We start from the raw sequence: 25,434 nt of genomic DNA, 5'->3' as shown, positions 1-25,434 counted from the left end.
ATCTTTAACATAGGGCCAAGTGTTATGGAATTATAATATCTGACCAGCACCGGTTGTGGTCCTATTTCAATAATTGCGTAAGGGTAATCGGTATTATAAAACTTAATAATTAGGAAATATCGGTGACCTTCCGAGAATTGCGCTCTCCGCTGTATCAAATTTCAGCTAAATTTAGAAGTTGCTTAATGGCTTATAAAGAAAGACACCCACTTACTTCCAAAGCCAACAGATAACTTTTAAATTAGTTATAAAAACTATTCAAATGCTAACTTTTGGCTATTCCGCTTTTTTAAATAGTATTCAGTATTGGACGGAAATAGTGACAGTTAATTTTATCTGAAAAAAGAAACGGAGATAGGTCTTACATATCTAAAAGTTACTTGAATGTCTTTAATTAACTATACTAAGCAATATGCTTAAATGAGAAAAAACTAGTCGAGTCAATGCCATTCAATTAGTAATTTTCACACAAAAACGTATCACGTACAACGTTATTCAAAACTCAATCTTATTTGGCTTTCATGAGAAGTAAAGGTATTAAATTTTAAAATCTTCCTTTTACTTTAGCACATAATTTATGGTTACATACAGATTATTGCATACAGGGAACTCGGAATTAATGGGGATTGAAATACCTAACGGAAGTGGAGTAACAGGTAACCAGAATAATCCGCTTGTCTATCGTTCTGACAACACTGCTCTCGGTTTATGCACTGACACTCATTCAATATTAGTGTATTCGAAAGTTTCAACAAACAATATTGTATGTCTATAATGTGTAGTTCATTTTCGTAGGACACACATTCAAAACCCAGCGTCTTAATGTTGTGTATTGGAGTGTAGCCTATCGTACCTAATTGTATTTATTAATTTTCTATGTGCGGCACATAAGTGAAATAAGCTAAAAGAGCTCATGTCTTGGCGATTTGTAAATATCTACCTATATATCGTGGGTTGCTGCAAATTTTTGGTAAGTCGATAATTTAGGTATTTAGAGTTAAAAATGGATTATGTGTCTATATATATATAAATATAGAGAAAAAAGTCAAGGTCATCAGATATAAAGAATATGCATATCAAGCACAAAGGAATCAGCAGTATGCCTGATTTCAGAGGGCATGCCAAACTTTCAAATTGCAAATATACTTAATAACAAGATTTTGAGATCAATTTTTGGCAGTAGCCCCACGATATGCCTCTGAGACTTGGATGGTAATGGCAGACTAGATACTTTTAGAATGTGGTACTGGAGGCAGATGCTGAGAATCTTGTGGAAGGTCAAACATGTCAACGAATCCATAATCAGAGAACCTCCAGATTAGAGACAGACTTTCTTGCCTTCACCAGAGTTTTTCATCATAGAAGATGACAGGCTGGAAAAGTTCAAGATAGATCTTACGCTACGTGAACAAATTAACTATACCTCAAGTGTGATACATTGACGAAGGCACCGCTGAATACCGAGGAATAGAATGAAGGCCACATTTTTTGGGTGTATTAGGTCCCGACGAAAAAATACTGAATAATTTGCCATAAAATATTATCATTCTATAGTATCTGGAAGGTATCGAAAATTGAAACAGTTCCACCAATCATCGATTTTATCAGGATAATTATTGTGCTACGATACATATACTACGATGATACAAACTAATTTTTCATTTCCCAATCATCCTTGGATTCTAAAATTACTGACACTCATATGTTGCCAAAAATTTTGAGAAACCAAGACAAAATATAGCTACTTAAGCTGGCGTTACAAATCATCCAGAGCGATGGCTGCTTTTAGAAGTGACTTTATGGATTATTCCAAGCTTCCTTTTTCTTTGTCTCAAGTCGATCAAACTCAGCGTATCTGCGTCACTGTTTAAAATAAATTTCAAATTAATTAATTTTTATATACGGTGAATATTACAAATTACAAATTTAAGACGTCCACAATATGACAAAATAAATGGTATTAAAACAGTGTAAATAAGAAAGAAATATATTATGCATTATCACAAAAACACTACAAAGAGTAAAAAGGTACAACAATTAATTATAAAAAAATATAAAGCGTGAAAGCACACCAAATCAACCATATTGAATGAAGGGAACCCTATTTTAAGAATTTATAAAACATCTCCCACCTATAGTCATCCTCACGTAGGTGGAATATAAAATCAACATCCGAAGCGATTTGGGTGTAATGCCTTCCCAATTGGCATCACCAACGGTAAGTTAATTCTGCACCTTGGGAGAACAAACAACTGATGCTCCCGATTTCAAAGATAGTTATCAGGGGCACACAAGTCAATACTACCACGAATTGCAGAATTCTCATTTACACCACGTATAAGTCGAAAAAAAACACGTGGCCAAATATTGATATCTTCTAGTCTTCTAGTTACCAGTTTCCTCCACGGGCGATCTAGATTCATAGTATCCAATGGCATTGACTGGTCCTCGCGCTCTTAAGGTATTAACTATTATATTAGGCTTAAACTGTTCAAAGAGCTTAACATTAATACGAATACGTCACTTTTTCTTTACCCTATAATCTAGCTACTCAACACAAGTAAAATGTCTGAGCATGTGAAATCGGCTTTAAACTCGCACGTGTCTCTGATAAATGAGAAAGATAATTTTTTAGTATACTATTTCTTACTTATGGTGGCATTCTCTTTACACAGAGATGCCCGTACTCCTCGCAGTGGCCTTGCACCAACCCGCCGGTCGTAAGAACAACGCGGTAGCCTCGTTTATACGTTGGACCCCAACACTATTTACATAATTATTGAAGCGACGTTTTAAGTCGGTTGCTTGAAAAACTTTGCCGTCTAGGATTACATCGTTTGGGGATTTCCCGTATCGTTAAGTACTTTATAATAATTTACGTTGGTACCTACTCTAAGTTTATCCGAGATAAATTTTCCAGGTTTATCCTAATAATTTATAATCGAATACACTTTATTATGGAAGTGTTCGTATTTAGTTTAATGTGAAATTCATCGCAAATAATTTTAAAGTCAGATACTATTATCAGACTTAAACAAATTCACTTCGTTTTATGTCAATGAAAAGAGCTTCCTACAAAATTAATGTCAACGGTTTGAGTGGTCCTGAATATAAAAAAAACTGCGGATTTCATTTTTAGAATCTCACCCCCTCAACCTTTAAGGGTGCTTTAAAAACACTTCATAAGATTATTTGAGCTATAAGACCAGATTTAAAAATATAACAGTTCGTCAAAATATTAAAGTACAAGATTTCATATTTTTTTACTCACCTTATATAAAGTTCCCTTGATCCCAACCCAAATAATTTAAATTTATTTGCAACATGTATCAATACTATGATATTATGATAAAAGCAATATACACTGAATGATACGTTAAAAAAATGTGGGTCTCTTATCTATATTCCGAGATAATAGATCTCCAACGTGAGTCAGAAACCTCAGAAAATTTGAAATTAAAAAAAATTTATGTATGCGATAGGAAAATGAAGATACGTCATAAAAGTTTCATAAAACTGTTAAGTCAACTATAATGAGAAAAGAATTGAATCGAATCAACGCCTTTTAATTATTTAATTGCACACAGAAAAGTGGAAGTCGAAACACTGACTAGGAAGGTACCTACCTAATCAAAAGTCTTAAGTTCAAAAAAAAATATTACTTTCATTTATTCTATTACGTCCCAGTATATGAAGACAAGTATATGATATATTCAGCACGTAGATGGCCATTATATAACCGATACAATTTGATGAAGGGGGAGTCAGCCAAGATTACGATATTATTTGTTTGGTGGCATCAGCAACACATATCCAAGCCACGTGAAGTACTTCTGCATGATTACATCTGTCACCAAGAACTGATATGCCAGTTTATAAACTCGATCGCCATGGTCCTACAAAAGCACTCAAAATTAGTGAATTATTGTGCAGTTCACGTGCATTCGCATATCTTTTCATTTATTAGTTCGTACACGAAGCGGTTGCCCGTTTATCTATCTAAAGCACTGCTTGACCTCAAGTAATTATTGAGTTCAACTCAGTCTAGTATATAACTCGCCTAGTTTAATACAGCTTCAAAATCGAATCAGGTGTGAGACAAGAGTATGCGCTATCCACTATGGTATTTAACCTTGTAGTGGAATCCATAGCTTGTGAAACCAACATAAGAGGATGGGTAGATAACAGTACAACGCAGATGTGCGCCTATGCTGACGACATAGTAATTACAAGCAGATCCAAACAGATGATGATCGACCATGGTGGCACTATGAAAATAAAAGCAGAAAACGCTGGGCTGCAAATAAACCAGTCAAAAACTAAGTATATGGTCAGCACACGCGATCAGGTACCGCTGCAGAATATAGACATAGGACAGCATGCATATGAAGGGGTGGACAAGTTCACGCATCTCGGATCCAGCCTAAATACCTAAAATAAGACAGCAGAGGAGATAAAAATCCGCCTTATCTCCGGGAATAAATGCTGGCATGCCTGCAAGCGACTGGTGGGGTCGAAAATTCTAGGCCGAAGAAGTAAACTTCTAATTTATAAAACAATTATAAGGCCAGTGGTCACTTATGGTTGTGAGACGTTGTGCTTAACTCAAAACGAGGAAAATAAATTAGCTGTCTTCGAGTGCAAAATACTCCGCAAAATCTTTGGACCCACGTTGGAAAATGGGAACTACAGGATAAAAATGAACCACGAGTTGGAAGAGCTGATTGAACAGCATACAATCATAAGATACTGAAAGTCCCAAAGACTACGATGGGCGGGACATGTGGAGAGAATGCCTGAAGTTAGAGCGCCAAGGATCATGATGACGTGGCTTCCCCAACGGAAGAGACCCAGAGGCCGTCCAAGAAGGAGATGGGCTGACGCCGTAGAAGTAGACTGGCTTCATATAGGAAGACCCGGTAACTGGAGAAGTGTGGCGAGAGACCGGAGTGAGTGGAGAGCGGTTGTGGAGGATGCCAAATCCCACCCCGGGATGTAGCGCCGTGGAAGAAGTTTAATACAGTTGTACTCACAGAACAGATAATAAATAGAATTCCGATAGGCTATATAGGTACCAATGCAGTAAATTTTGACTCAGGGTTTTGAATGTATGATTATATACGAAAATGAACCACGCATTATAGACGTGCAATAGTGTGTGTAATTCACCAATATTAAATGAGCGTCAATGCATAAACCGAGAGAAGTTGTCAGTATTCGACGTATGACGTATTCTTAATACGTGTTTAAATTTATCCCTTATTCTTCCTTACTCAATATCGGTTCCCTGCTTCTCCTTACCCATTAGGTATTTTAGTTCCCATTATTTCTGAGTTCCCTGGTTGTACTTGATTAACTTCTGAAAACGGATACGCTGTATTGTGAGCTAGTCGATTGAGGTATATGATACTTGCATATTATTATGAATTATTGCGTTGTATTAATTGTCATTGAAAACTTTAATAAACTATATACACATCGATTACAACCTACGACTTATCCATATATAAATAAGGAACGGACGAATTAAAGTACCGTGACTATTTATAATAATAATAATATTAGTAATATATAATGACGAATTGTTATGTATTTTCTTCATCCGTTAGTCCGCAATTTCGTGTTTTATATCTGAGGAATGGGGGGAAATCCCGAAATAAATTCGAGGATTCCCACAGCTCCACTTGGACTTTTAAAAGTAAGCGACGTTTATTCCAAAGTATATCAGCTGTGAAACGGGAAATGCATTTTAAACTGTTTGCTGCCTTCTCAACTGAGCAAATCCACAGTTCTGGCTGTGTCTATTGTACCTGCAGTTGGATAATAAAATCGCAACAAATGGGTTAACTTTTAAATGTTGCCAGCAGTTAATTTGAGAAATATGAAATAATAATAAAAGGAACATTGTTGAAGTTTTATAAGTTGTATCGACTATTACAACTCGGATTTTTTTCCGCATACTGAATATTACATAAATTATTATACTTTCGACAATTTTAGTTTATGAATCATAATAACTAATTTTTTAAATATAAAAATTGGTCTTATTGTAATGTATGACTGGATAGGGAGTGTAATCAGCGATTATAAACACAAGAATTCAAATTTCATTTTGAACGGAACAAAATAGGGGGAAAACCGCGAAAAGAAAACCACCATTTTCCATCATTTTTTATCCTGAATTCCTGAAAACCTTGATAAATCAAGGTTGCATTATTGGTATTTTTGCAGTCGAGAAATCACGTCAAGCTCTTTATCTGAATATTTTTATATCTGGAGATATAACTGTAGACAAAATGATTATAAATAAACACGGATATAGGTTGAGTTCATTCTACACAAGCTTTCATCTTTATCTATCTGTTTACAAAATATTTTTTTTAAAGAACTCGAGTAACTCATGGTCGTATATTTTTCCCATGCTGCATACATTTAACACATACGTTAGCACCGAAGTCTTACTTCTAACTTCTAAGTATATACACCTGATATTATGTCCTTACAAAGTAAGACTTCATTCTTAATAATTGTATTTTTATCCGCTCACTTTTTGGGTTTGTAAGAAAAAATATACTAAACTTGAGGTCCAGTATCATGCCTAATCATTTCTTAAAAAAAGTTTAACACTCAAATATATTTTGGGTCGTAAGTATGTATTTAAGGAATACATACATAAATAAGAATATTTGTTACATCATTTTGAAAAGCCTTTCAGGGTGAGTGCCGTCGCCTTAACGGCCCACATGCTCGTCGTAGGCCAAAATTGAGTTTTTATTGTATTTTAAAATCATGATCCTGGACACTTCTTAAACGTTTTAGATAATCTATTTATATAATTTTAAAGCCTTATTATCCTTTATATTTATTTTAAACATTTGATGACTGCATAAGTATTTTTGTTACATAAAATAGTATTCTTTTAAACCTCTCGCTCTAATGTTTTAGAATATAGTCATATTTCGGTACATGAATGTGCAGTGGTGTTAAGATTTTTTACATTTATTAATTTTTAAACGCATTTATAAAACCATTAGTATAATTTATGACGAGATAATTTTAGTAAAATATTCACGATAAAAAATTATATTGATAATCTCTTTGATCCCAAATTTGACAAGAATTAGGCATTTTATTATTAAAAAAAACGGCAAAATTAACACATTTGAAGATAATTCTAAAGATACTCATTATAAGCTATGTCTTTGACCATTCAAGTCTGATAAACATTCTACGTATAATGATTGCTTTATAATAATTATTGACCTAAGAATAAGGTAGTGTTTTTTTGAAATACGCCATTTCTTTTGGCATTCCCCAGTGGTTAAGCTACAACATACGGCCGTAGCCATAAATTGACAAATTGTAATTAAAGTTGGGGGTAAAATTATGTTAACGCGCGTGTTTGAACATGTACCTAACCGAATTTTTTTTATTTTTTTTAAACGCTACATGTTCAAACACGCGCGTCAATATCATTTTACTACCTACAAAATACAATGAAAACTCAATTTTGACCTACAACGAGCATGTCCCCCTTTAAGATATATTTTTAACACATGCGAATTATATTTCATAACTACGATTTATGTAAGGTAATACAAATTCTGCTAATCGAATGACGATTTAAAAAAAAAAAAATATAAATGATAGTATTGAACTGTGTAACTGTACTCTGTGGAGGCCCATATGATCATAATAGGATCGGAAATGGTCGAAAAAAGAAGAATTTAATAATATGAGAATAATTTTACTCATAATTAAGATTCATGTAACATCCTATTACTTGGCAACATCCCGTATTTATTGTAAGAAAAGAAGAAGATGTCAAGATAAACCCAATAAAAGTAAACATTAATATTCCACCACTAACTGTAATAATATAATATAAATTATAAGCACAAGGTAAGACATAGATTATATTATGTTTACCACAATATGCCTTCTTTTCTGACTTGCGAGTCGCAAGCGTTTAGTTTTAATTTTTAATATTAAGTAGTGTTATAGCACGGTTTAACCAGGCTTCTATAATTATTATCCAAAATTTAGTAATTAACTCCTTTTTCTTATTGAAATAGGTACTTTATTGGATTCAATCAATTGATAATTGTAAAATCCGGTATTTAACATAACATATCGGTATGGCGTCTGAAACAAGAGTCCTCTTCACATTAACTAGATGCTTAATATATTGGTTGAATACTGGATAGAGAAAATATATTATACTTGCGATATGTTCCTACGGACAAGGGTCAATCAAGGGGAGATTATATAGGAATATAATAATCTGTCTAAGAGATACAGCATATTTTCTACAAAAACATCATAAACTATAGATTTTATGATGTGAAGATAACAATTCATGTTACTACACCCTATATTTATTGTATTGTGGAATATGGTTAGTTCACAATAAATTTTTATTATTCAATCAGTACTTAATCTAAAGGTATCCCTTATTTATTTATATAGAAAAACATCCCTTGCTATAATATTTAACAATATAACATTAACATAATACTGTAGGAATTTGGTCATAAATTTACTTATTGATTCATTTCTTATTTCTAATAATATTTTATAACAGTAGTTATCTTTGGATCGTTCTGAGAATGGAATTATATTCAGAACCAGATGTCATAAATACAAAGTACCTCCAATGTAGTAAAATGAATTAAAATCATTTTAACAATAATAATTCTAGCTACATATAGCTATAATAAACTAATTTCATTTCATAGAAAATAGATTTTCTTACTATTAGAATCTTGACAATAGAATGAGCTGTCTTACAATACTTGGAAAATCATTAACTATGCGTACACACAAATAATAGATTTAATAATAACAGCTGGAAAATCCTATAACTACTCCTTAAATATAATAGAATATAATATTTTCATCGGAGTCTAGAAATGGAGTGATTTAATTCCAGCTGCCGAGCCTACGCTTAAATTCCCTCCAACGGACTGAAGACTTAATTAATTTTAAAAATATTATTACAGCATGTCTAAATTTCATATCAAGTAATCATCTCGCATTTTGTAGAATTTATATGTTATTATTAAAATTCAAAAATTCCTAAATAACACACAACTAGAGTATCCAATTAACCGGGGGGAAATACTACCCAGTTAGCAGTTTTTTTTTTACGAATAACTAAACGGCTAACCGAAAATTCCATTTATATTAAAAAAATATATATTAAGGCCACTACTGTGGACTCTCAGAAATTACGGTTATCAGTTGATTATGCAGTGCTCCGCAATCTTTTCCAACCCATGGCACACCAAAGGTCTTCCCAGAATTTCGCGGCACACCACACGTAAAACAATTTATACACCAAAACATGGACTCCACATCCTGAAGGAGGACCTCAGCCCAAGATCTTTGGCACCCCCCTCTACCTATCGCTAAGGTTAAAGACAGTGTGATACTCTAAAATAGCGTTTTTCAAATAGTGTTCGAGGTAAAATTAATGCTATTGATTTTATGTTTAGCGATTTTTTGTATGGTTATATTCTATTAATATAATTATGGTTAGTTGTCGGGTTAGGAATAATTATTTGTCGAGTATTGATACAATAATAATAAATTGTGTCCTACAATCACATGTTTTAAAATATTAATACTTACTAGCGTAGCAAAATAGCGCCGCAGGCGAATTTTTTTGACTCGGAAATGGGAGCTGAACTGCGATAGCTTTGTCGGAAATCCGAGGATATTTTTTATTAACCGAAATCCAGAACTTCAGTTTTAGCATCCCGTCGTTTATCAATTCAACAAATTCCTCTCGAATTTATAGGAAAAGCGCTTCTAAAAGAATTTTCGGAATTGGTTGCAAAAGGGTTTCGTATCCTGTCGTATTTATTGTATGAAAGTAGTGATGAAATTTCTTTTGCAGCAAAGTTAAATGTTTTTGAGACGGATCCAAAATTAATTGCTTGGTTTCAATGGTGGTCTGGTAGTTCCTTTGGAACATTTGTAGAGATCCTTGTCTTAACTCATTCTGCCAAAGTTCCATTTTATTTTTGACATTTATTTATTTATTTATTTATTTATTTATAAAAAAGAGTATTACGGCATTACAGCTTTTGGCCAATGCGCCATAATACATAATACATACAAATATATAAAAATATCTTAATTACAAATAACAACTAATATGACAAGAAAGTGGAAAAGACAGCATGTGTAAATATTAAAGAAATATGATAATATATACAATTATAAATTTATCCTATTTAAAACGTCTACAAACATTATATAATTAATAAAAAACAAATCAACCTTTATGGTGCCATCAAATAAGCTAATTGCACGATACACAGCATCATGAAACATAACATCTGTCCTGCGACGAGGTATCTTGAAGACCGTGGAGCTGCGAGTGATATTGGTGGGAACATGAAAATTAATATTTGCCAGTATATGCGGATTGTAAATGAACCCACGAAGAATCTTCTAATTTATCAGAGCACGTCAATATATTTTCATGCTGACCTTGCATTGTTTTATTAAGTTCATGCAGGTGCCCAAATATATTACCAGCCATGTACAAAAATGCTATTGGCTATTGCACCGCGGCACACCTAGCATAGTCTTGCGGCACACCGGTTACGGAGCACTGGATTATAGGATAGTAAGGAAATTGAGTCGGTAATATTTTATTTTTTGTCAAGTCGAACTGCACAGTTATAGTTAGTGTATCCTTTTAAATAATTACATTTTGGTTAACCGTATAAAATTACCCAATTTTTGATTAGTTTAAAAATGCCCTGTTATCCAGTTATAATATGTTTAAACCGGTTTGGATGTTCTACATAAAATATTAATTTTAAAAGGGTAAAATTATAACATATACAATTTGAAACAATCAGCAAAATACATAATATTATTTAATTTTTTAGATCTAAGATGAATTTTTTAATATATTTGTTCAAGGCTGCTGCAAATTAGGTATACAAATGTTAAGTATTACTTACATCGACATGCACTCCTGATACTGGAAAGACCATCGTAGGTGGACTCTCCTTGGGGACATATCGATAGAACTCTACTTCTTCCCTGTACCAACGGATGGAGTAAAGAGGGGCACCCTCGAGGTCGTACTCGCACCTGAGCTTGGCAAGGCCGCCAGCCTTGATCGCTCCACCGCCCACGAGAGATATGGCAATGAGGCCTGAGACAGGATCTGAAAAAAAAAAGAAAATATTCATTGATTATTCATTGAATAAAAAACAGTTTAATTAAAATTAGAATATTGTGAAAAAATCCCTGGTTTCAGTCGATGAGTAAACAAGTTAGGCAAATAATAATACTCCTTTATAACAAAAGACTTTACAATAAATTTATTTAGTTCTAATTTTATAAAAATCCAATGCTTCTGTTAGGTATGATGCGTAGATGAAGAAAGTCAACAAATCTAGAACGTGAACGGTATCCGAATGGAGCGGAAAAAAATAACTAGAGTCTCGGCGTATCCTACTGGCTAACCAATTCCTATGCACTAGTGCCTACATTTTTGATCATTGCGTCTATACTTATACGATCAAAGCGCGTTTCGAACCGCAGCAACTATCTATACTTATACGTCAAATAGTTTTAAATTTTTCATGGGAAGCAGTGTTGTCATATTTTTATAATACTTATTTCAATAGAAAGAATATTTTGAAAAATATATAAAATTCAGAATATTACTCGTCTTCAATCTTTCAATATTATAATATATTTAGCTCATTTAGAGAATCATTCGGTTAGAAAACTGACGTAATGATTTAAAGAAGTGCGCCAGCACTTTCCTTGCGAAATACGGACATTTTGAAACCGTTTTGAGGCAGGCAAAGCGCAGCCTACGCATACACTGCTATGCATTCATCTAGCGAACAAGAAAATACTCGATGCTCGAATGTAGACAGGTGACCATGAGATATAGTGCCATTATAATTGACTAGGCGGAAAACCCAATCAAAGATGCCAGAAAAAAATCGAAATTATTTTTAATAATTATTATAAACTTCATGTTGGCATCTATAATTTAGGAACATGCCCCATGTAAAATAACAGAAAAAAGATTGCCTAAAGTCTCCCTAGAAAGTAGTTACCTAATCCTAATCTCGCCATCATTTTATTACAACTGCCGGAAAATGTCGTGCGCACATTAAAGTATTTTTTTCACAGATAATAATTAATCATGTTATCCAAATTTCCAAAATGTCATTCCGTTAAAATATATTTTTCGTGCTTTGAAAAATGTTCCAAATTATATTAAGGAACTCCTACAATTTATAATATGCACGAATAATTCAGTTAATGGCTATTTTTCAGTATGTAATTCGAATGCTATTTTTATTGTTTTGTTAATCAGTTCTTCTATAATTACGTTTACTTGATCGTTACTACATGGTTGAAGATTGTGACCACCCCACCCCGCTATACAGTAAACTTTTGCGCGACCAAGATTATCCACCCTCCACGATGCTAAGCTTAGCCCCAGTATGGTCATGATGAGGAAGTCGGGATTTGTTGGTTGCTCCGATGGATGGAGGAGCGAGTTTTATTTGCAGCGTCAAAAGTCGGTACAAGAGTATGTTACAACAGTAGCTCTGTTACAACACTTATGATACTGTTCCGAAGGCCGAATCTCGGTAGAATGAGATGTTGTGCGGAGTCATACAGAGACTGAGATACTGACAGACCGGGAACTTATATTCGAGTGACATGTCCAATGAATTATGATCCGCTATGTATTGACGTACTCACAATCAAAATAATACCTTGAAAAGAATATTTAAGAAAAAATTATTACAATTGAGTCAGATACTGTTTGGAGTTTACGTCATCGGATATAGCTGACTATGGAAAATGGATATCGCGGAAATAATAATTGCAGTAAGCTATTTAGTGAGTTTTCCATAATTGGACACTTCGGGAAATCGATATTAAAGGAATTTGTAATTGCGGTGAGTTATTTAATATCGCCGATCAATATGCTGACACGGATTGAGTTTTTTATTCCCATATATATATTAACCCAGGCCTTACAATCACAAATTCAGCTCTGCTTATACATTGTGCTCAAAATAATATTATTTAAAACAGTGGGTTTATTGATTCCGCCTACTTCAAATTATATAACATTACACTCGCATTTGATAGCATGTGATACTATAGAATTATTAATAATCAACTTCGCCAAGTAATTTCCTTTCAGAATATTACATCACTCTCGCCTAAAACCGGCGTCATATTACAAATTGAATTTATACTGGCACCTACAAACTTTGCTTATAAAAAAAAAACATTGCTGTAAATTTTCCGAAAGCGGTTTATTAGAAAAGTTCATTTTTCCCTAGCACATAGTACAAAACCAAAAAGGGCTGTAGTATTTTGAAGCATAATAAATCCATACCATAGACGTGCGAGACACTTTGCAGCAGAAGGGTGGACCAAGAAAAAAATAACCGAAAAGATCTCGGGCCAATTTGAAAGGAAATTATCTATTTGGTATATCATTGAAAGCTTTTCTAGACGTCTCTTTTTATTTTAAGTTGGTAATATAAATTCCAGGTCGGTTTTAGCCAAGTTGATTTTTTCTCTGGCTACCTACGTGGCTCAAATTTATATTAGTTGGTAGATAATATACTAGTCAAGTGCGTGACCTTTCAGTGTCAAATATATAAACAAAAGCAATAACTCTAATAAAAATAAATCATTTATAAATACTCGACTAAACGTCTTAATAATCTTAAAGTACAAATATTATATTATATTCCCAAAGGTTTTGATTTGATACGTGTTTGAATCTCTCATACGTTTATGGATCAATAATAAAAAAAAATGTCTTCTTCTTCAGGACCTTACGACCAATTAAGTATCATTGATCGGATGATATAGCCACCCGACATTCTTCTCCACGGCTTTGCTTAACTTTTATCATTATCCAGTGGCACGTAGATGTCCCACTTAATTGGAAAACCGATAAAACTCTTGATTAGGTCTATAATAGTAACTAACGTCTATCGACATAAAATATAACTTAAGATCTCAGTCGATAATAAAGTACTCGTCACAAAAGACTGTAATGAGTAGTCAATATCAAACCTTTCATCAAGCAGTTCACGTAATAATCTCTCAATTGAATACACTCCCCATTTACACGGTAGATACGTTCCACGCGATACCGTGTTAAAAAAACGTGTAAAAAAGTATACACTAAAATACTTTAAAAAATCAAAGGTAACAAAAATTATTCATGACGTTTTAACACATTCTGGCCAAATTGGTTTCCAACATGCTTTCAAGGTTGATGGCACCGTGTTATTTCGAAATCGTGTAAAAAACCGTGTAAAAAGGGAGTTCAGTGTAATCGTTTCACGCATACTGTGTTTGTCTGCAATAGACATTAAGCTATCAAAATAATAAAAGCATATCATGTAATATTAAATTAGATATAAAACAATAAACAATCGTAAAAACAGTTATTTGTATCAAAAAACAAAACATAATAGTTGGACGTCATACCAAATAAAAATAACGAACTACTACAAATGTCAAATGGTGATCCCGATGGAAGTGACAAACAACCACGGGTCCGTTCATATCTGAAGGCGACATTTTTTCGTCCTTTCCACCCTTTGAACTGTCCATACACCAAATTATCATTTTCTCTGCGCTGTATATGACAAAAGATTCCAACGAAGGTTAATCGGAGTATCTGACTCGAATGTTGAGTTCGCTGATGATATTATACTCGTTCGTTTTTTTTGTCTTCAGTACATTATTTCAAATACGTTCATCTTGCCTCTACCATCCATGTATCGGAGGCATATTATATACAAATTGGCAAAGAGACAATATATGTTAGGGATAAGAAATATTTAAGACGTCTTGATAAAATTTATGCTCTTCTAAATTGGTTGAAGATTCATCGTAGTATTTTTTTTCATTGCTATTCCTTGCTATTTACATTTTTACATCAGTCTCGCACCAACATTTATCAATCATAAAACCCTTAAGTGTAAATAAGTTAACAAAAAAAGCGATTACATGTAAATTTTATTGTACGTATAATACCGAGTACTCATTAGCGAGCCGTAAGTGTAACTGCTGCAGAAACAGTAATCAGACGCCGAATAATTAGTTCGCGGGTCTAATAAATAATTATTTCACATCTAGAGATAGTTACAATATCTGGAACGGTTATAGTTACGGCTCGCTAATGAGTACCCGGCTTTATATTATGTCACCATAGCATAGTTCACTGTGAGCTGTCATTGATTGAGATCAAAAAAATATGCGTTCTTCATGGAGTATTGCAGACAGTAATATTCCAATTTTATTAGATTCAATAATAACATTAATTAATATTGATTGGTATCAAATATCATAATATAACACTGTCATTATTATCAGATATTTGATAAGCTTAGTACAAGCACCTACTTGCTAATATAATTTTCAACCATTCAGAATGTTATATAAATATACTAATACGATATGATTGTAATTCTAATGTACTTACATATTTATTTTTTTCTGTCTTTCACTTGTATTTCGGTGGTTTTATTACGTTTTTTTGGAGTGTTTTACTTATACACGAATTTGACCTCAATGCTATAAGGCCACCGATTTCCGATACAATATCTCACCATACGTACAATTTTCCGTACATTTAAAATAACTCATTTTATACGCCCACGAAGACCGAGCGGTAACATGGCGGTTTATAATGTTGGGCAAGACAAATTGACATGTTGAGCCCAGGCATGGGGCTAATAGGTTGAGCAAGTTGACAATATCCACTGTATGGAAGCCCATATGATCATCTTAGGATCGAACATGGTGATATGTATGGTATGTCTTAATATGACGGGACCGAAACGTTGGAATCCAACGTTTCGGTTGGATTATTACTCATTTAATGTACGAGTATATTATGTACAATTTCGAAATATTATGTTTTATTAAAATAATCCATTGTATATAATATATCATTGTCATTGTCGAGGCCACATTTTTATTACAAATTTATCACCACCAGGAATCGATTGATGTAGGTTTTAGATCAATACATAAAAAATATTTTTGGAAGAACGTTAAATGTAAGCCTCAAGTTTGAAACATTTTCATCACATTAGTATCTGGGTACCGAATTTAAAGCCTTTGAACACATAGAAAAAGGCAAAAAATCGTTGCCAGTTTTATGGAAAAATATACAATATAAAACCAGTGAATTTAATATAGGAAAGGGTTATTGTACCTTATCTTATCGGTATATTATAATATAAATATTATATAAGTAGGTAATGAGTATTTTTATGTTGTTTGATTTTTGACATAAAGCAAAACGACAAACGAACATAGAAACAAAATCGTCAAAGACAAAGACGTCAAGTTTTACATTGTCATAAGCAAATGTTGGTAAGTAAATAAAAAAAATATAAATTATTATAGCAACGTCAGAAAATTGCAAAGAAAATGGAAATCTTATTCAAGTGACGGTACCTAAATATTGTACAAAAGGATACAAATCATTGCAGATTAATTTTAAGCTAACATCGCAATTTTTTTTTACAAAACGGGTAAAGTAGTACCACCTTTATTTAGAATAGACGCCCACGATGGCTGAGCGGCTACGCGTGAGGCTTATAACGTCGTGGGTCCCGGGTTCGAATCTCGGGTCTAGCAAAAAATCACAGGTTTTTTTTCAATGTGTGTTTGGAGACAGAGTATGGACCCAATTAATATTGAGTAAGTGACTAACATCCATTTCTTGTAAAACAAAAATCTGTTAAGAAACCTCTTCGTGAGATTGTAGAGCCAATTAAAAAAATATATACTTATTTTGAATATTTAGATGAAATATCACTGAAGACTGCTAGAAAAGAAGAAAGATTTCGAAAGAAGCCGTCATCTTGTCTTAATTTTGCTATAACTACCAATTCAATAACAGTAAATATGATTTGGAATCGTTATCAAGTGTAGTAATGTAGTGACCGTAGACCTTTTGTATATTGCACGTATGTCTACTATCCAGCATAAAAACTGGCAGTGATCTAGTGATCTACCATACTGTAACATTGTTAAGTTCAATTACATGTATGGTATCTGTATGAGGATACTAAGGTGTTATAAATTAAACAACACGTGACTGTTACAATCAAAAAGAAATTCTCAATTTCTCTTCGCTGTGACCTTTTGGGCACTCATCAAACTCTTCACCTACTGCATGATGGTAAGGAGAAACTACGCATCAATTATTCAAAGCGCGGCTATTCACATGTTATCTTTCTCTCACTCCTGCGGCAGGCCTTTAGTTATGCAATTCGAATTAAGGCTATACCTCAGTTGAGGTACGGTCTAAAAAGATCGTGGCTAGGCGATGCGCGGATTGCGGGTCGCGGGTGCAAATGACGCATGCCGAACGAAATATAATTTGTCATATAAATCCAACATGCGTCCATTTAATGTTCTGTTTATATAACTTTCTTCTTTAAGCACTACGGTGCATGGTTGCAGTGCGGCTCCGTCTCGGGACGGAATGAGCACTTAAAATCACTTCTTTCAGACACGTTTAAAGCGTCATAGAAAGCGGCCGTGCATATCCACGGCTGTGCATATATGACGGGTGGTGGTTTATATTTTCTTGTTCTATTAGTAACAATAATAATATATTCATTGACATGTTTTCTTTTTCAAGTAAATGGGTAACGTTTTTAGTCATCTTTACACGATTTAAGAATTAATACCCAGGTCGCCATCACGAAACAAATTGACGTTTTCCCAGCTCGACGTTCTCTCTCCGAATGCCAGCGAGTCCAAAATTTCGTCGCGCCTATAGTTGAAAATTATTTGCCGTTTCACTGATGTATCGTCTTAAGTAATACAACCAGATATTAGGCTTGGTTAATACTTCCACTTTGAAATCTTATTTGTATCGTATTATATTACAACAATTCTGCGATCAACGCGTTTGGCATGCCTGATCTATGTGATTTTATTAAAGCCTGGATGTCTCTCTGATTTTTTCATTGCTACTACTACACTAGTGTGATTGGAGTTTATAGCCTGTTGTAGGGTTGAAAAAGTTATAGTGCACCCTTTCCAATTCTTTGCACGCCATTGTTATAATATATAAACTATATGGGCTATAATCAAAGTTGAAAATAAGTTTATGAATTTCCCATACACTAACTTCCATTTATACGATAGCGCGTTAGATAAGAAAGTTTAAACTCCTTTAAAATCAGAGCATTAACACAGCGAGAGTTGTTCAACTCTGAAACTGGATTTGAAGTGATCTCGGAATACAGTATCAAGAAGAAATTAATAAAGTTTGAAAGTAACTAAAATGAAAAGTTTAAATTTTAAAATCAATAGTTTTCAAACAAAATTGTGGGTTATTTCGGTAGATATCAAAACTTTGTGGCTGAATGGATGCTATATTTGAAACGATTAGGAAAGGGATTTATTTGTACGGTACTGCTTTACGGTCGTAAAAAAATAACTATAAATAATAAACTATTTTTTTATTCAACGAATAACTCACAAGATTTAAGAAATTGACTTTCTTTTTTTTATTGAACATACCAACATAATTTTGAAAACACTTCTGCAAAAATATATAACCAACAAAAAAAATCTGATTTGAAAAAATACGACACCCAGCAGGATTCGAACGGGATCCGCGCAGACGTACATCGACCACAATGTTATAGGTATCCTATAATTGCGACAAATTTTAACTAATGTCTCTTACAATACTCTCTGAAGCGCTTTCCAAATTGAGTTGCTATTGGCAATCAGCTTTTGTATTTTAAATCAAAGTAGGTATTAATTATTTCAATTACTGACTGAACTGACGTCACGGACCACTCCAAGATTTTTTGTTGTAACTGGCTTGAACTTGCTAGTAATTTAATTAAATATTTTTTATTCAACGAATAATTCACAAGAGGTAATAATAAATGTAACATTCTTTTTTTATTGAACATACGTCATTTTGAAAATACTTCTGAAAAACTGCGAATCCCGAGAGATGCAGGTTCGATTCCTGCTGGGTGTCGTATTAATAAAAAGAAGATTTTTTTGAATGTTTTGAATGAGATGTATGTTCATTAACTATAAAAAGTTTGAATGAGGCAGTAATCATTTTATTTTGACACTACCTAATAACTACTCGGTACGACTGATATATCTTACCTCTCGCACTCTACCTCACCTTACCGTGCCTCGTTGCTCTTACCACTACTAAATTATTTCCCGCATTTTCCCCGGCACTTCAATTCTTGTGGTGAGCACTTGATTTACAGCTGTAACCGTTGGCGGGCTTCCTACCAGCGGTTGAAATTTGTTGTACCCACATGTGTTTACGTATGCGCGCACGCACGGAAAACAATACAAGAAGATAATTATGTGAAGGATATTAGCAACAGAGCGGGTTGTCTACTTAAATTTGTACATGTGAAGTTGGCCATATCACAGTTCACCGTGAGGTGCTGTATCTAAAATATATGACCGTATAGTATTGAGATCCAACTCGTATTTAAATAAAAATACTTCCAACTACTTAATAAAAACCACCGGAATACAAGGTATACACAGAAAAAATAGGTAGAGAAGTAAACTAGAAATATTGTGCTCTATACAATTTATAAAGAACTCAAGTAAGTGCTCATATTAAATATCAAGTGGCATCTATCAAATTATTGTTCTTATTGAATCTAATAAAATTGGAACATTACTGTCTGCCATACAACGTCAAAGTTGTACGACCATCTCGTTCCGGTAAGATAGGTCACGGTAAACTATGCTACGTCGAAATTTATATGTAAGTACAATTTATATGTGACCACTTAGCTACACAACTCATCAAAATAATTTATAAAGCTCGATTCCCAGATTGCGATCAAATCTTTTTCTAATATATTTTATATCTCGTACTGTTACAAGTTATGTACTTATGTTTAAAATAACTTATTTTTTGCATGCAAATCTATTTTTGCCACGAGTTCTCAAAATCAGTTTACCCCTGAGTATTTCGTGCGTCGAAAAGTAAAGCCCCGTCCAGATAGACGTAGAAGTAGAATATTTTTTAATTTGGGAAATAGTTGAAGCATTATTAGGTGTGTGTAAAAACTTCAGTTTCACACATCGGAGATTTCTCCCAGTGGTAATTGAACCGCTTGAGTGAGGCCTGACAGTGTTAACCCCTTCGACCCGCTCGGTCAAATAAATTTCTATCCAGACGGCGACGAACGCATTATTTATATTATAAAATAAATAGAGTTCTCGCCTATCACGGGGCGCAGGATAGGGAGGGAAGGGGTCGCGACGCACGGTTCAAGTAGTGTTTGCGAAGGTCCGACCTTATTGTGGCATGACAAATAAAATACTTCACTGGACTTGTGTTATTATAGAAAGAATGGCTTCTGGATTTATCGACAGTGTCATTCCAATACGGACAGTTGCTTGAGTCAAGTTAAATAAAAATATACTATTGATATGACTTTGAGGACGTAACATGACTATAATTATTATGACCTCACTAGAAATAAAATTGAACACAGAGCTACCGGATGAAAGACCAACGTGTTAAGCACTGGTCCCGGAAAATCCGTGTCACTGAGTGGAAAATCAGTCTGAACGAATTTTTCATGCCAGCTATTTATTCGAAACCGCTTATTCTCCATAATCATTAATTAATTACATATTATTTAAATAGATAAATATTGCGGGATTTTATGGTAATGACCCTAGCCAATTAGTAATGCAGTTGGCAGACGCGCTGTCATCCCACGCAGCGATTATTGTCGCACGACCATTATTCGTTGACGTGTACTGTCGAACAAGAACTTCTTATCCACGTGCTAAATCTGTGAACTAACAAGCCCTCCTGTTTAGTTCATCGCATTTCCGTTTTAAAATGAGGAATGCTCCTAAATTTATCATTTCATTTTACGCTTCCGTGGTGTACAGATCTATAAATTTATGTAATTTGATTTTTTTTTAATAAAAATATGTCTCAAACGATCAGGAAAATTTTTAAAATTATTATTAGTAAATTTGTTGTTTGTTGCGAAGAAGTGAAGGAGTTGTACCTAAAAAGAGAGATAATAAATTATTTAAAGCCGCGTTGCCGCCATGACAGGTATCATTGAGAAGTCTTATATATGCGATCACAGCGTTTTCGGTTATCGACGAGATCTTGTTGTCGGACAGTATGTAGGAAATGGTCGCGCGATAATATTCGCTACGTGTGAAACGGGATTATTAGCGCCTCTACTGGCCCGCCTTACTATCATTATTCTGTTAATGAGCTGTCATTTCATAAAAAAAAACAACAAATTTAACTGGTAATCTACATGGATGTATCCTATATTTATAAGTTGTAAATTATAATTTCCGTTTATTTTATATTATTTTTTTTAGTTTGCCTCTATCTACGTGCTCCTTTCTCCCATTCTTCCAAGGACACTCTTAACTTGAAGCCATGTAAATTCTGTCAAAGCAAACTTGACTGCATAGCGACGTCAGTCTTTGGTAACTGGTCCTGAGACATTCCCAGTCATTAAAAAATTGCCGCTTTACATCTAAATGTACGGTCCCATTATACACCTGATTGAGACCTGTGACGTCTAACGCGACGGATTACAAACCGCTTACCGAATAATAATAACTAAATAACAGATTTGAAATTTCAAATCAAGAATTTGAAGCGAGATTTGCATTATGACTTAATAAAGGTCAGGCAATAAAACCAAAGAAATATTTAGTCTCCGGAATGTCGTCAAATATAACGTTTCGTTCATATGATAAAATTTAATAATGCACAATATTATATATACGTAATTATTTAAGATAACATAATTTTCTTATCATGGGTTTAAGTTGATCACATACCTATATTGTCTACACTCGAGAATTAAACATCGTTTCAGCCTCACCAGAAAGCAACCCATTTCCCATTATTTTTGTATTGTAATAAATAATACCTAATACTATATAATATAACGATATCAATAAAATTCTCATTAGCGTATATTTGGCTTAGCACTGTCAATATAATATAATTTATTAAAATTTAATTTATACCTGGTGGCGCTTTTCAGTGGATTGCAATATGACGGAAGGATTCGGATGCTGAGGGGGGTTATACCAAGGATGGCAGGCACCGACCTTTAATGATGCTGAGGCTGGCTCCGTGGTCTGGTTATCACTCACTCGTGACGGTCAAAACAAGTGCATATAAATGACGTCTGAATGTTTTACAGGCTATATGTTGCAGAAGGACTGCCCTTTAATTGTAGGCCTGGCAAGGATAATGATGTCAGGTGGATAGTACATTTAAATTGTATTAGGGCCGCCATAATTGGGCCAACCAATATACTTATTATACCTATGGATTAAATTATTAGTGATTATCTACTCGTTATTCCAAACTAATTTCTGAAAGTCCTGTCATAAATTTAACCTTTTGAAAACCCGTTTTCCTTTTTTAATACGATAATACTTTGTCGATTTCCTTAGAGTATGTACTCCCACATTATCAATCAAAATATACAGTATCGCGAACTGTCAAATTCAAAATACTATCCATACAAGTAACCGGATAAACGACTTTATTATACAGAATGGATCTCATAGGGGTAGATACATCTCCCCCAGTGCCTACTTTCAATCAATCAATACTCAGTTTTATTTGCTTTAGATTTATTTGTGAGAGGCATTCTTGTTGTTGTAACAGATCAAAGTGGAGAAAAAAACACAAGTGTTTTTGAAGGATTTTTCTAAGCACTTTAGAGATACATTCGGCTTTCGGAGATTTTTGTTTTCACTGTGCGATTGCAAGTTTTTTTTGTAATTTTTCTAAACGCCTCGACAGATTTTATTTTTTTCTCGTAGTCACATGTTTTCTTGGCAAATTTACGGCAACACCTTTCTCAGTGCGAATCAGTTATAATTTTCTTTTTATTCAAATATTGTTTTTTTTCTTCGTTCTTATGCGTTCGAGTATATTATAATATATCTCATTGTTTAGATATTATGACATAATAAAAATCTATACAACTTATATAATCCACAATTTCCAATCCCTATATTATATATTTAACTTCTGCTTCTCAGGTTAGCAGGACCTATCAATAAAAACATGCTGGTTTCAGTTTTCCATTCTTATTAACGTCTACCAAATCAGCTAATTGGACTTTAATAAAGAATTAATAACAAAATAAATAACCGTGGACCTTGACATAACTAATAGTAAATCGGATATACGTAGAATTATACTGGATTAACATGGATTATAGTTACATAAAAGTCTAACGAAACAGCTCATTATATAAACCTAACGTGTCCACCTTATAATAAGCTGTGATCCAGTATCAAAATTGGCAGTAATGTTAACTTACCTATTATCATCGTTCAAATTGTCTTCAATATTTCTCAATTCTCCAATATTTGTCTGAGCACAAATCGGCGTTGTAAATTAAATACAATATTTATTTCACTATCAAAAAGATATACTCAGTTTCTCATTAGTTTTTTTTTTTGGCGCTTTTTGGATTCCCAGGTCTAAAAGATTCTGTGTTGCGGGCGGAGGTGGCTAGGATGAAGCTGGTCCGCATCATAATCTTCAACTAACACCAATGAGTCACAAATCCAAGAGGCAATAAGAAATTGCACGCAGGAAACTACAGACCGAAGAAGGCTTACCGAGTAGTAAGACTGAGCCATTATGCTATGTAATAATGACTGTCTTCGCCAATGTGAGCGAGGCGCTTTTCAACGACGTCTGTACACGGGTTGGGAGTCCTTCTCAGTGAAGGAGTCTGTGTAGTGGTACAATGTATTAGGTGTCACCTTTATGGCGACATAGTCAAAGATGTGTCACATGCGGCCACTGTGCCATAATTTGTAACGGCACTCAAATCGCCGGATCCATCAACCACGTATATCTTGGATAACAAATATCAATTGATGGTGGTAACTTCAAACGTGATCAGTTATCTATCACGTATGCGTGTGAAATATGGAATCATAAGAAAAAATATGAGTAACGCCACGTGGCATAAAAAGGTGCATGTTGGGCATAATGCCCACAAAATAAATCAATGGATAAGGAAGCAGACAAGAGTAGATGATGTGATATATATCGCTGAGAGTGCTCACTATGTACCCAAATAGGACTAAAACCCGTTGAATACACGAACTTATAAAGTTGCGCGGATGTACGTGGTAGTGAAAAAACTAGGTACTGAAAGTGGAATGAGGTAGGGGAGGCCTTCATTTAGCAGTGAATCGATCCCGGCTGATGATGGTGATGATGACATAAACACGTTTTCTCACTTTAAATAAGTACTTGCTAACGAGTTGTTTATATTTTGATAATAAAGATCTACATTATTTATACTAAGAATATAATATAACTAAGTCCATATTTAAATATAAACCAAATTTATAATGAAGTCTTTTTAACGGGATAAAATTTAAGTCTTTAAAGTTAAACTGAACTAAATTAACAAAATATGATTTTACTTTTTAATGCGGTGAAAAGAAAGAGAAATTTAAATTTTATACTCACCATCATCATTTCAGAATGTTTTTCGTTATTATAATATTATATTTTATCTGTATTATTATTAATGTTACCTATTATAGTGGAACACTCATATCCAAATATCCGAGGTTCACACGATGTCGGATTTCTTTTGTTGGCTTCGCCTGTCATTTATAATAATATTATGTCGTATTTCAGCTTTACTTTACTTTTGGGCTCCTTTACGAATTCGACGATGGTTGTCAATATTTCTATACTTAATAAATAGTAGACTTAGATATAACGTACAGAAGAGAAAGATCGAAGAATATGAATCGAACACACATCTTCAATTATTCGGACAAGGACCCTTACCACTACAGGTTAGTTATTTATACACTGGTAAGTATTTAATACTTTGACTTAAAATACATAAACCGACTGCCAAAAATTAATGCAATTTAGAAAGAGCTTCAGAGAGAGTAATTGTAAAAACTACTAGTTTATTTCGTCACAATTAGATATGATGAACATAGCCTAGTTGGTAAAGCACATGTCGTATTTTTTTCAAAGAGATTTTCTAGTGGTTACATATTTCTCTGAGGTGTTTTACGTAACTACAGTATCTATATATATTAAACTTATTAATGATAAACTGTTTTTCTGAACCAAAAGTGATCCTCATCAATTGCACTCAAATTGAGCTGGTCAACAACTACATATATCTCGGACAATACATGTAAATCGACGGAGAAATATAATGTGACTACCTACCCAATATGCCTAAAGCGTAAGGCGTTCAATGTGTGCTGCCAATATAAGGGAATTCCAAAACTATGAGTGGTGCAACATGGCATGGAAAAGTGAATGTTGGGCATAATACGGAAAGATTACAACAA

The 25,434-nt window shown here is 33.8% G+C and overlaps 1 protein-coding gene across 1 annotated transcript in view; it reads right to left on the bottom strand.

Annotated features, from left to right (window-relative positions):
- LOC147074947 (uncharacterized) overlaps window positions 1-11,030 on the bottom strand; it is a 36,318-nt gene extending 25,288 nt beyond the window's left edge. Inside the window, exon 1 of the mRNA XM_085943278.1 lies at window positions 10,983-11,030. Within this exon, the coding sequence (XP_085799404.1) occupies window positions 10,983-11,015 (33 nt within the window). The 5' untranslated portion in view covers window positions 11,016-11,030. The remainder of the gene's footprint in view (window positions 1-10,982) is intronic.
- Window positions 11,031-25,434: the final 14,404 nt, after the last annotated feature.

The sequence above is a fragment of the Rhyacophila brunnea genome, unplaced genomic scaffold (assembly GCF_057557595.1).
Source record: "Rhyacophila brunnea isolate RB1 unplaced genomic scaffold, BYU_Rbru_1.0 scaffold_15, whole genome shotgun sequence".
Taxonomy (NCBI): Eukaryota; Metazoa; Arthropoda; class Insecta; order Trichoptera; family Rhyacophilidae; genus Rhyacophila; species Rhyacophila brunnea.
The sequence above is the reverse complement of the archived record's forward strand: the minus strand, read 5'-3'. Positions and strand labels throughout refer to the sequence as shown.